The sequence below is a fragment of the Lytechinus pictus genome, chromosome 5, assembly GCF_037042905.1.
Source record: "Lytechinus pictus isolate F3 Inbred chromosome 5, Lp3.0, whole genome shotgun sequence".
In the NCBI taxonomy this organism is placed as follows: Eukaryota; Metazoa; Echinodermata; class Echinoidea; order Temnopleuroida; family Toxopneustidae; genus Lytechinus; species Lytechinus pictus.
In genome coordinates, this window is record NC_087249.1 from 17,508,993 (window position 1) to 17,522,463 (window position 13,471).

The 13,471-nt window shown below is 35.9% G+C and overlaps 1 protein-coding gene and 1 non-coding gene across 5 annotated transcripts; both read left to right on the plus strand.

The window, feature by feature from the left end:
* Positions 1-780: 780 nt before the first annotated feature.
* On the plus strand, positions 781-12,749 carry LOC129262960 (uncharacterized). Of its 4 annotated transcripts, none has more exons than XM_064099934.1 (8): positions 781-1,170; positions 3,452-3,624; positions 4,087-4,164; positions 7,301-7,469; positions 7,920-7,987; positions 8,736-8,852; positions 9,955-10,165; positions 11,386-12,749. In XM_064099934.1, the coding sequence occupies exons 1-8, from the start codon at positions 969-971 to the stop codon at positions 11,577-11,579; spliced, it is 1,212 nt and encodes a 403-aa protein (XP_063956004.1). In that variant the 5' UTR covers positions 781-968; the 3' UTR covers positions 11,580-12,749. The 4 variants fall into 4 exon arrangements, with proteins under 4 accessions (XP_063956004.1, XP_063956007.1, XP_063956005.1 ...); XM_064099935.1 differs by having other exon boundaries at positions 1,028-1,118; XM_064099936.1 differs by lacking the exon at positions 781-1,170 and adding an exon at positions 1,195-3,189.
* Positions 12,750-13,400: 651 nt separating this feature from the next.
* On the plus strand, positions 13,401-13,471 carry TRNAA-AGC (transfer RNA alanine (anticodon AGC)). Its single transcript has one exon. It is a non-coding gene; the product is annotated as a tRNA-Ala (tRNA).

The window sequence follows — 13,471 nt, forward strand, 5'->3', positions numbered from 1 at the left end:
TACAATTGAAGTACTTGTAGTACCGCGGTACTACCGCGGTACTACCGTGGTACTTATGCAGTAGTACCGCAGTACAATTGAAGTACTTGTAGAACCGTGGTACTATCGTGGTACTACCGTGGTACTTATGCAGTAGTACCGCAGTACAATTGAAGTACTTGTAGAACCGTGGTACTATCGTGGTACTACCGTGGTACTTCCGTGGTACTTATGCAGTAGTACCGCAGTACAATTGAAGTACTTGTAGAACCGTGGTACTATCGTGGTACTACCGTGGTACTCTTGCAATAGTACCGCGGTACAATTGAAGTACTTGTAGAACCGTGGTACTATCGTGGTACTACCGTGGTACTACCGTGGTACTCCTAATCACTAAATATGGCTCAGAATATGCTTATTATCTGTATCAACATCCATTTTTACTAAATAAACTGGTTTTTAACATTAATTGTGATAGCCAACAAATTCCTCATGTATTTCTTGGTTTTTAATTTCTTATGTACTGTATTTGTTTGATATTATATTTTTTTTGTTTTTCTTTTTATGGAAAAAATATTGAACATTATTCAACAACTTTTAGCCCCAAATCAAATGATTGCAGTGATGAAAAAGAAAAATAATGAGGGTTTTGACTATTCTTTGAAAAAAAGTCCCCCCCCCCCCCCCCCCACCCCGTTCCGCGATACCCCGCGGTCCCTGTAAATCAATTATCGTTTATACTCACAATAAAAGGATGATAATTATCCCGGGAAATTTATATATAGGCTAATTAATCTTTACATGCAATATGGACATTGAACAGTAAAATCATGCGATGTAATATGTACGCGATTGTTTGACAATCGTGATCACCTGAAGGACGCATGCGCGTATCTCGAAAAATCACGTGACGCGCGTGCACCTTTTTTATTGGATCGTAGAAAGGCGCGCGCGATCGTCTATTTTTCATTCAAGATCTCAGCCTCACTATGCCGCCACCAGCTTCAGACGAGTTCTTCTGTCTTTTTGAATTTGAAAGCGATGACAGCGTCGAAATTGGACCATTTTCTTGGATATTAGACACGGACAAGGATGTGGATCCTGAAAGCTATGTCGATCAAGCTGTTGAAGTTATGTGGGTCAGTGGCAGCAAAACGGAGAAGTATCGAGCAACAGTGTTGGCTGTAAATAGTAAGTCTGTAGGGTCCTACGGTGTACCCATGCAACTCAGTCCCATGCATCATGCATGCATTACTATACGATAATTGTGGTCATACATATTTACAATGACGTACATGTCAACGAATAATGTCAAAAATACATATTCTCTGCATAAAATCAAATTGAAAATTATATGATCGGCTGCACAATCTCATAATGAACACATCTGATGTCATACAATATTTAAGTCTAAAGAATTTAACGTAGGCCTACATATTTTTCTTCAAGTTCAAATCGACTTTCAAATAGATCTAAACCTTCCAAAAAGAAACTGCGTCTGCGAAGCCGAAGACAAACGTGTGCATGGCCATGGGAATGTAACATTATTGTTGACATGCTCACTCACTGCCACCATTCCTAATCCTATATATTCTTGTCATATGTGTAAAACACCTTGTGTATGTTAGTAGATCTACTTGTGACTCATTAACCCATCAAGGACGAGAGCTATTTAAAGGCTAAAGGCCAAATTGATCATTGTTTTCCTCTACAAATTGGCAACTCGTATTTGTCGTAAATTTTGTTGGCCATTATTCGTTAAAATATCACTACCATCCCACAAATATGCGGGGCTTAGCCTTAGGCACTGATGGGTTAACAGTCAATTGACATGGTCCATTGACTTGTACCACTACCAGTATTACAGTCAATGTACTATTAATTAGATCTATATTGATTCAAATTGTTATTTTGGTAAAAAAAGGTCTACAATTGCACACCCCCCTGGCATTTCAACAAATATTTGGCCGATTGAAATTTGCACAAATTGATGCTCTAACTAATAATGATTGATATGTGACAAAAATTTCAAAGAAATTCGAAGGCGGGAACTCACGATATCGCCTTATCGGTGTCAACATGGCAATGGCTGCGATTGCGATGCCGATGGAGAGTAGTTGTTGCCTCCGATCGTACAACCAATTGTGATGGATCACAAACAATTATAACGCTGTGAGTGTGATAACATTAACAAGACTTTTTACATTTTTTTCTGTTATTTTTTCCCTTATAATTTATATTCATAATGGAAAAAAGTTTATCACATGTTATGATCAGCGTTATTATTGTTTGGGATTGATCACAATTGGTTGTACGATCGGAGGCAACAACTACTCTCCATTGCGATCGCATTGGATGTCGATGCCGATATCGTAATGTATTAATCATTATTAGAGCATCAATTTGTGCAAATTTCATCTCAATCGGCCATACACTTTTGAAATGCCAGGGGGTGTGCAATTGTAGACCTTTAGGCTTTACCGTTATTTTTGTTAACTGAATTTGACTTTGTATTTGAATGTTCTACTAGCTACTCTTCTATATTATAAACATTGTCTGTGATTTATGTTCTGATGTTCGTACATTGCCATGATGTTGGTATATTGCAGTGAGTGCGATGTAAACAGTGGCACTGACCACATGATCACGTAGTACTAGTAAATTTCCAAGACCAAGCCTCACATGCATTATCAACATGTCTGTTATTTAACTCCGGGCATCGCTAGCAGATTTTTTTTTTTTTTTTTTTTTAAATTATTTTAAAGCAGTTTTTCGCTGCGCATTACTCCCATTAGACATTTTTGGCTCCGGATCACTAGCGCTGTCGCGCTAGCGATCCCCGGAGTTACATGTCTGTTAACTCCGAGGATTGCCACGCTGCGCGTGGCGATCCGAATCCACTCAAAAGTGAACAAAAAAAGTTCACATTTGTGCAGCTGAATTCAGCTTTAAAATAATAAAATCATGCAATACTTAATTACCACCAAAATATGACGCAATATGCTAGCTTTGCTGTGCCTCCATAAAAGAATCGGATTTCCCCCTCCATTCGGCACAAATTCAGTCATTTAATGGCTTCCGAGACTTCCCTCCCGTGGCCAACTGCACAAATGTGAACTTTTTTAGTTTTTTGTTCACTTTTGAGTGGATTCGGATCGCCCCAGAGTTATGTCTGTATGTGTGGCGCTGACGAGCTGCATGAATGATGAGGTAGGTACTAGAAATTGACAATCTGACATAAACATGATTATGTGCATGATTATTTTTTAGAAGTGCCCTAGCCTGTTAAAAAAAATTTTCGGGGTCTCCCTGATATGTTAAAGCAATTATCATGATTATGGAGACATTTGAAAAGTGATTTTTGTATTAATTATTTCCATAAACCAAACCAAATGAGGAGTGGGAAAGCTCCAAGTGAGTTTGTTTGAAATTGTATAGTTAATTTTTTAATTTGTTTCAAAATTGTTTAAAGGATCCAAGGATAATCTCATCAGAAAAAGGAACAAGATGTGTGACGGGCAATCAATGGAGACTGATAAGGAAACTGGGAGAGGGAAGAGAAAGAAGAAACCAACACGCACATACATGTATTCATCTTCGGAGTTGGAGACGGATGATGAGGAGCCTCAACCAAAAGAAACAAAGGTGTGTGTACATGTGTCATATGATATCCCAACACTGGAAGTAATTTTTGATGACTGACAGATTAACAAAATCTTTCTATCCAGTTATCATTTACAAACTCATCAACAAACATAGTCAATAAATCCTTTACAGTTTACAGAAATAACATTGTTGGCTTTGTTTCAATATTATGCAGCTCAATCATATTTATAAACAAATGTTCTGGTTAAAATGTATAAGGAGGGATATTTGTTTTCAATTTGTAGAAACAGAATAACATGTTTTTGCTCTTTTTTTAAATTTCTTGGGTGCTTAATACAGATGGTTCTAAGCGTCTACATATTGCTAAATTTTTCTTCATGAAGTAACTGCAATCGCCAATGGTTGTGTAACTTGTGTGCCTAGACAATTCCCAAGATGCTAAACAGTACTATTTAAAAAAAATCATAAAATTGTTTTTACTTCTATCTTTTCCTTTTTCAGAAATCAAAATCAAAAATTTCACAGTGCAATGAGATGGCCAGGGATCTCAGGAAGCAAATGTTTGGTGCCAATGAAACGGTATGTGCAGCTATTTAAACACCTTGGAATTGCAACTTGCAAGCGTGATTAATCTAAGGTATCTGTTGATGCATAGTAAGCTATAAGTTTGTTCACATATGCAAAGTGTCCTAAAATCACTGTTATATGACAATTAACTAAATGCTCAGTCCTGGGCAAGTCCAAGATAACGCGCGTGTTACGTATGGGACATTTCAGAGGCTTTTATTTCCAGAAAAATGGTGTAAAGGAACTTTGATTGCATTGAATTTAACCATGGTGATTGATATCCAGGAGAAGTGTATTCATGTAAAAAATTGTGAGAAATGACCTTGACAATGAGATTTTAGAAGAGAAAATGTGTGCTGTTACGTATGGGACCAGAAGAAAAGAGATTTTTTTAATTTCTTTTTCAAGTTGAAATTGCTCAGAAAGTATTTCATTTAAAACCTTGAAACTCACTGTGATAAAAGTCACAGCACTCAAGTTTACCAAGGATAAATTTCATGTAAAAAGGCAGAAAGCTCTAAGTACAGGCTCTGATTAAAGACAGATATGACGTGTTACGTATGGGACATTTTTTCCCCTATTCGTTTAGTGTGTGGAAAGCGTATATTGGATTTTTGGTCTGGTTACCAAAGTGAAATAAGCTGTAATTAATCAGATTTGTTTGCAAATTGTCAGGAAAATGAAATTCCAATAAAATTTACAACCATAATCATATTTGATTATATTTTTCATTTTTATCTATTTTGTTTCATACGGGCATGCTGCTAATCAACCACTAACTGATTTGAACATGTATTTACTAGTGCTAATTATTATAGAAGTTTTGATGATATTTTTTTGTTTTTTTTATTTGGGGGTGGGGGCAATTTTTATACATTCACTGGGCTTTTAAGTTGTATAATTAAACTGTGTGAAAATGCCTTTTCTATTGTTCAAGAAGAACCACTTGAGTAATACCAGCTATAGATCTACAAACAAGTATGATCATTCTGTGCGAATATAATGAACCACCGTGCACCGTTCTTGGTCTATATTAGTGTATTTTCCCTAAATATGAAATGCCATGAAACAGTTGCATGATTTCTAAAATGAAAGCATACACACCCTTGCTTTTATCAAATACATCTTTACTACCTGTAGATTTAATCTTGAACAGGGGGGCCACAATATGAAATAATACACAGTTAAAATTCTTGATGTTGTCACAGTTTCTAACAAAACTTTTCTGAAAGGCTATTTTTTATGGGCATCTTCTGCATCATCACATAATTTTTGTAAAATTTGTTCTTTTTTTTTTTTTGTTATCCCTCTTCACTGTATTTATCTTACTCAGTAGCTACACTTTCCTCTGTAAAGATGTGAATTTCTTGATTGGTAGTAACTGGTGGAGGTAAAAAAAAAAAATCTGTCTCTGGTTCATTAGCAAAGCTGAACTTTGTTTTGCAAGACTTGTTTTCTTCCTCATGATTCCGAGGCTGACAGTAATGGCAACTGTCTGATTGTCATATATTTTCACCTTTCTTACAAATTAATAAATAAGAGGGTATTTTTTAATCAAATTATAGCATTCTTTCAATCTGAATCAGGTTCTTCTGGATGGCTTAATGTTGTTGCATTTCTTGAAGAACAAATGTGCTCCTTCATATTCAGATTGTTCTCAAATGAAGTGATGACTTCTGTATGGATTATGCTCTACCTAAATTAATATATTTTACACATTTCATGCTGATTTATTTTACCTACCTCTCCCCATTTAGAATGCAGCAGTCTAGTATTGTCTCAAGACAGTGGCTGCAAGATTGGGATGCATGCTGCAGGCTCATTGACCATTCATGTACTGAGAAACTATTGATGCCTGCTGCATGTACATTCGCATGCAATATATATGGGGATGTCCCATACGTAACACATTGTCACATACGTAACATTATTTCATTTGCTAATTAAAAATGGGTCTAATTGTTATTTCTTTTCTTTCTAACCAGTATCTAACTTCTTAACACAATAAATTAGAACTTCCCAGAATAGCACTGCAATAACTTTTACAAATTCAGAAATAAACTAAAAAAATGTCCTCAATTTGTTACGTATGGGACAATCGCTGATAGGACGCGACCTAATTTGCATAATTAATTGCGTCGTGCATAAATTTTCATACCAAATTAAAATAGATGATGAACCTCTTAGGTCCACATATTAATAAAATTTCAATTGTGTTCCTTTAAAGGTGTAGATCAGTAGTGGTTTAGGAACTCGAAATGTATTTGAAATCAGGTTAATGGGTATTTATATAAAGAAAACATCATTAAAGAACTATCGTGGAATTTTGGACACCTAATTTTACTTCTGTGTGATTTTATGAATGAAAAAAGGTTGATCTTGTATCCATCGAAGAGCGAAAATTCGTTCGTAAAATTCAAATATCAATACACACGGCCGTTATCGACTTTTGTACGTGGGCCACGTACAAAAGTAAATATCTGTTTTCTTTGATATTTCAGCCATTTCTGAACCGATTTTGATCAAATAAACGTGACATTTGTTTAAAATTAATGATCTTACTTCAGTATTTTTAGTTATTTTCATTCCAGCTCCCAAAATAGTTAAATGGTTCCAACGCCCTCTCGCCCACTACTGATCTTCCTCTTTAAATAATAATGATTTTTTATATTTGTCCCATACGTAACACAGCATTTCTAATTTATGCAAATTAAGTCACTGAAATTTGCATAAATTTGCATGATACAATTTATTCCTTCACAGAATTTTAAATTTCAACTATCATGCTTCAAAATGACACCAAACATTTCAATGTTGAGCAAAGATGAAATTTTGTCTTCTCAGGGGACCTTATCTTGGACTTGCCCTCCTATTGATTGCTACAATTTTAACACATTTGAATGAATCCTTTAAAATTTTCATTGAACATATTTAGCTAAGTAATTAAACATGATAAATGTACAAAGTCAATATATTTAGTTAGATAAGTATGCTAATTGCCATGTAAAATCTTACAAATCCTAATTCACAGTGAAACCTTGTTATTGGTCAAAATTAACTAAATCCTGTTATGACGAGGTAATTGCGCTGGTTCACATTCATAAACCATACTTTTTAACTAGTGTCCGATTTGTTATCATTCTGACAGAAAAAATCAAATGGACGTACGGCAACGGGAAGTGGAACAAGTGGTGAGATAATTGACCTGAAAAAGCAGTTGGAGAAATCAAGGAGAGAGACTGAGGATCTGCAGGTGAAGCTGAGTAAGGAGAAGGCAGTTAGGGAAAAGATACAGCAACAGCTGTTGTTTTTGCAAGGTACAGTATTTCCTCCCATTATTTAGTATTCAAATGCTTGGACAATACCTCATAGTCATATACCTCACATATTCGTTAAACAAACCTTTAGTTTATGGTGCCCTTTTGAGCCCATTTAAATAATTCATGTTGAATAGTTGGTAAAAAAAAAAGTTGGAATGAGGGGACTTGTTCCATATGTTAACAACTCTGTATAAGCCTTCTGAACTTTGTGAAATTCATGGAGTGGCTTCTTTTTCTGAGGTATCCCAATCTCTCAAAGAAGTTTTCTACTTTTTTTTATCTGTGTCATGATCTTATGTTTGTATTAAATCTCCAGCTCTCTTCTCCATTCTAGAGTATTCAGCTTCGGTTTGGCAAATTTTTCTTCATATAATACCTTCATAGTTTTAAATAGTTCAATTTTTAGTGGTATGAATAAATATCTATGTTATTTTGTTTTTGTTCAAGGAGTGCCTAAATTCATCGAAACCTTTAAAGGGTTCATAGTGGATATGGAGGAGATGTCGAGACTCAAGGTATGTTGTGAATCTTAAGGGGTGGTCACACTGGACATGACTATACCCACGAATTTGCTGTATGCATGTGGTACGAACTAGTGCTCTATGTCTACTGTTCACATATTTGCCAATGCCATGAGAAAGCAGTAAGAATCCGATAACACTTCCATCAAGAATGGAGAAGAACCAGTACGATGTCTTGCGAACTCAGTATGATTGCAGTAAGAATGGTGGACAATACCTATGACATTCTTACTGCAATTGTACCAAGTGTGTAACCCTCGTACTGGTTCTTCTTTCTTGATGGAAGAGTATCGCATATTTACTGCTGTCTCACTGCATTCTTGTGGCATTCGCAAATATGCATACAGTATGCATTGAGCATATGTAGGTATGGTCGATACATGGCGAACTACGATCGTACAGGTTAATACCGCAGGCAAATGTGTACAGCATTTGTGGGTATAGTCATGACTGTGTGATCACTCCTTTAGGCAAAGCGATTCCAGGCCAGCGTGCATTTGTGTTTATGATGAATTACTCTGGATGGATCGTTATATTGTATAGGTCTATGAAAACTGAATCAGTGGGAATTAGTAACTATTTAGAAGTCATTTTTTAGAGGAGGAAACATGCATGCAAATCTCTTATGCTATTTGCTATTTTCTGTTTGCTTTTGTTTCCTTTGATTGCTTGACCTACTTTGCAGTAAAATCTTGGTAAATATTTGATGGTATGAAATATGGATTTTCGTTTTCATTGGCAGGCTGATCATGAAGAGATGCACTGTCCATCAGGAGGGTCATCTACATCATCCTCGCCCGCTCGTTCCTCGCCCGCTCGTTCCTCCACCCAATCCTCGCCATCATCAGCACGACCACAGGTAATTACTTCATGTATAAATATTTTAGTTCGACTAAGTGGCCCAGATTCAAAAAGAAAATTTGTACATAACCATGATTAACATTGATTACTGCTCGTATACAAGATAACAATTTCTAATTATATGATGGTTCGAGCTTGCAAATCGGCAAAATATTTCAGAAACATTTATTTGTTGCATTAAGTGTGTACTGTCAATATTGTTAACAGTATTTAGTCCTCACCAGGCCAGGTTAGTCTATAGCCCGCACCCCCCCCCCCCACAAGAAATCTCGGCCGCAGAACGCGCCGCCGCCACGAAAGTTGGCACCATAACCTGCGACATAATCTACAAGATTGTAATATTTTTTTGAAAAAATCAGTATTGTTAATTATGCAAAATTATGCGAAATCCCTTTTGTCTATAAATCTCGAAATATAATTGACAATATGCTCAATTTGTGCATCATCATATTTTATAACTTATAACATGTTTTCAAAATTGCGACAGCCAAATAATTCCTGGTGTATTTCTTTGTTTTTGGAATTTCTTATGTTTTTTTTTTATTTTATTTTATTTTTTATTGTTTGTTTTTTCGATGGAAAAATTATTTACCATCAGTCAACAATTTTTAGCCCAAAATCAAAAGATATTTTGATTGAAAAAAAAATTAATGAAGCTTTTTTCTCTTATTGGAAAAAAAAATCAGTTTCCATAGGATTTGTACACAAATCACAAAATTTAGCGATTTCCGGGCTAGCAATCGCTTACAAAAGGGTATACACATGGTCGTTGCGAAATTTGGTCTCATACGATGCGGAAGACTTCGATGAAAAAACTCCTGAAGTCGCGCGGCAATACCTGCGTGCGTTGCAGAATTATCGTGCAAAAAGTGAGGGGGTGGAATCCAACCCCCGTCCTCCCCTTCCTGCGCACAGTCAAAAGATCCATCAGTTTACAAATGGTATTTCATAGATGTGAACAATGGTTTGTATAAATCTTTGTTAATTTCAACCATTGCATTAAATATGTTACAGTAAATTTACCCTCATTTATGTTGGCCATGATTAAGTCAGTAGGGTATATCAGCATATAATCACTAACCATGTTGTATTTTCTTAAGTCCCAACAGATTGCCCTTGGATCGAAGGTCTCTCTTAGTCGAAACGTCCTCGACAGGTGCAACGCTGGTGATTTTCGCAAGTACACCTGCGATTTGATGCTGGCGGTGTTCGGCAGGCCTACCCTACTGACCTCGTCACTGACTGGTGCGAAGAATGTGGCAGGTCGCGCAAAGCCACCTCTGGACAGTGACAAGCTTCAGGGGATAATTAGTAAGTAACAAGACTTAGCTCATTATTGATTAAACATTTGTCAAGATGTACAATTTTGGTTTTTGTGTTTAAATTTGTCAGCTTTACAAATTTGGTGGGTGCAGATAATATTATGCAATGCCATTAATGTTTCATTTTAATCATTAACCCTCCGCTAACAAAGTGGTTGGATTTTAAAATTTTAAAATTTGTACATGTGCACATGAAACCCCTTATAACGAGGTGTTTGGGACCATCGATTTTACCTTGTCATAAGCGGTATCTCGTTATAAACGGCAGATTCAATAACACATATAGAAACACATTTACAATTGGGACCAAAGGATTCTCCTCGTTATAAGCGGTACAGGGAAACCCCGTTATAACGAACTCGCTTATAACGAGGGGAATCCTTTGGTCCCGATCGTAAATCTGTGTTTTATATGTATTATTAAATCTGCCGTTTATAACGAAGTACCGCTTAATATAACGAGGTAAATTTGATGGTCCCGACCACCTTGTTAAAACAGGGTTACCTGTACTTCATTATAAGCGAGCTCGTTATAACAGGGTTTCCCAATATCATGATCACTTCTGACAGATGTACCCGTCCATTATGTAATTTTTACTCAGATTACAAAGCTACCAGCAATTTTGATTTGATAATATTTTCTTCATTCATTGTTCGTTTATAGTGGAAAATGTGTGCCATCATGGACATTACATATTTGGGCAAATTATGTAATGGATCCTGATGGTACACATTTTATGAAATAGCTGAACATTTGATGAGCCAAATGTTTGTAAACTTGTAGTGTATAAACTTGTTCATAGCTTTGTATTCAAAGTACAAGTTACATCCTTTAAATTGTGCGATAGCGGAAGCAGGATTTTTTATAGTTCGCAATCGAAGATCCATCTAGTTCATATTTGTAATGTCTTTGACTCTGGAATAGCCCGTATCAGCCTACTTATTATAAAAAGATATCACTGCCCAATCTATGCAGGGCTAGTGCTTAGCTTTTTATTTACAGGTGAACATAACACATTAAATATATTTGATCATAGACTTGTGTGTTGTAGAACCTAACAAGTTTGTGGCTAATACAGAGCTTCTTTCTTATTTCTAGTGGCCAAATAAAATTTCAAGTGGCCATTGGCACCCAAGTCGAGCTATGATTCTCATTTACCTACCTTGACTATAATCTTTTTTTTTTTTTTTTTTACGTGTTCCTTTGCAGGTCATGTCAAGTCAAAGTTCCCAGGAGTGTCATCATCGGAAATCCGCATCGTTATGCGGAACAAAGTTGGCAACGAAATTAAGTTGGGCAACGAAATTAAGTTGGCCAAACGTAGATCTCAACCGAAAGAGAACCAAGCCAAAGAAAACCAAGCCAAAGAATTAAACCAAGAACCACAAGATGAGACCGAATGAAGCACTTTGTCAAGATGACTAATTAATTAATAATGAGCTAAGTCTTGTTACTTACTAATTATCCCCTGTTCACTGTCCAGAGGAGGCAAATTTGCGCGACCTGCCACATTCTTCGCACCATTCAGTGACGAGGTCAGTAACATGGGCCTGCCGAACACTGCCAGCATCAGAGGACTTAACAAGCACATGCATATTCTGTTCCAAATATAATTTAGTATGATCATCATGATGCGACCTATCCGAGTATGCCATGTTTGGTACGTTTCTGGCACTTCTGAATCGCCCGTCGCTCCTGTGTATTTTTTTGGTTGATTGGAATATGTTTTAGACCACAGGCATTGCTATAATGCTTGCTACAGACCAACATTAAAAAAAATAATAATAATGTTTTAATAGGGGCCAGAATTATCCTTATCTGATATATTAAAGGTGCTCCTGCATCGTTTATCATACACACAGTGCCATCTTGCGCACAAACTAGCCTAGTTCAAAATGGCGATCTGTAGCGTAGCATCCCAACGCTTGATGATCTTTAACATTTCACCTGTTTCTAAAGCTATTTTGATAAAAAGCTCTTCATGGGCCATCACATCAATTCTAGGCATGTATTGTGTTTTCCGTCCAGCTGGTACTAATATATTAAATTTTATGTTTTGGCATGTGGATATCAAATGACAGTGCGCACGCATCAATCAGTGTTCTTTGTTGGCACCCTTCTAAACAAATAAGTGTCAAGAACTTTCTTGTTGAGTAAATTTTGATCTGATAAGGAAACAATTTGAGATTTTTTTGTGCAAAAAATGGCATTTATATATGATCTACGGATAAAAGCCCAAATTCACCTTGAAGAATGGAATCAAATCAGACTAACAAGAAACTACATCTCTTGGAAGACATCAAAATTTATATGGGGAACCTAAATTGCCTCAAACATGCATTAAAATTTGAGACATTTGGTATTGTTAATCTGGTCTTTAAACAAAAGCGAATGGAATTAAAATTGCTTTTGTTATGATTTTGAATGACGGGAATATACCAAATTATTTCATGTTCCTGATTGTTCCGTACTCTATTTGCCAAAGATATTGCTGAAATGTATTCATTGTGTGCTGAAAAATAACTTTGATAATGTGTATGCGTTTGACGCCATTTATTTAAGTGGCAAATTTCCTCTCGTCCTTTAAAAACTTTGCCTTGTGCCAAATAACAAAGTATGCTCATGTAACATTTTAAAGGCATTGTCTTCTATATGTGTACACAATATATTTACCCTACTTATTTGTTGTGTAAGGTCACATTGATAAAGTGCTGTAACAAATATTGTTATATTATTGATAGATTATCTGTAGTAGTTATAAAAAAGTACTAAAGTAGAGATGTTAGATATCTTCATGTTTTTGTTGCAACTCAGTACAGATGTTTTTAACTACAGTTTTGAGATATTATTGATAGATTATCTGCTACAATTTCTACATATATGATTCATTTATTTATTTATGATTCATTATTTTAAATAATCATATTTTACTTCTATTTACTTACCTTGTCAAAGATTTTCTTTGCTCTTCATTACCTATAATATATATTTATGTTCAGTTTAATTCTCCACTCAATTCAATCTTTATTTGGAAATAAAGATTGAATTGACTGTATTATTCGTGTTAATTATATATTCAAAAAGCTGCATCAGTTCGCCGTGATCCCTCGCATAGGCCTATAAAGTTGATTCTATCCTTTGGGTTTATGTCAGGTTTCTATAGCTTCTGACCATACGAGCATTGAAAGTTAAGGGGTTTATGGGACGAATTATCGACTAGGGCCGTCCATAGCTCAGTCGGTAGAGCACCGGGCTAGCAATCCGGAGGTCTCGGGTTCGAATCCCGATGGAACCC

Bases quoted from the DNA above. Each gene is read 5' to 3' on its own strand.
- LOC129262960 (XM_064099934.1), top strand. From the start codon at position 969: ATGCCGCCACCAGCTTCAGACGAGTTCTTCTGTCTTTTTGAATTTGAA. The intron at 3,625-4,086 runs GTGTGTGTACAT...TTCCTTTTTCAG, and splicing joins CTCAACCAAAAGAAACAAAG to AAATCAAAATCAAAAATTTC. The intron at 8,853-9,954 runs GTAATTACTTCA...TATTTTCTTAAG, and splicing joins CATCATCAGCACGACCACAG to TCCCAACAGATTGCCCTTGG.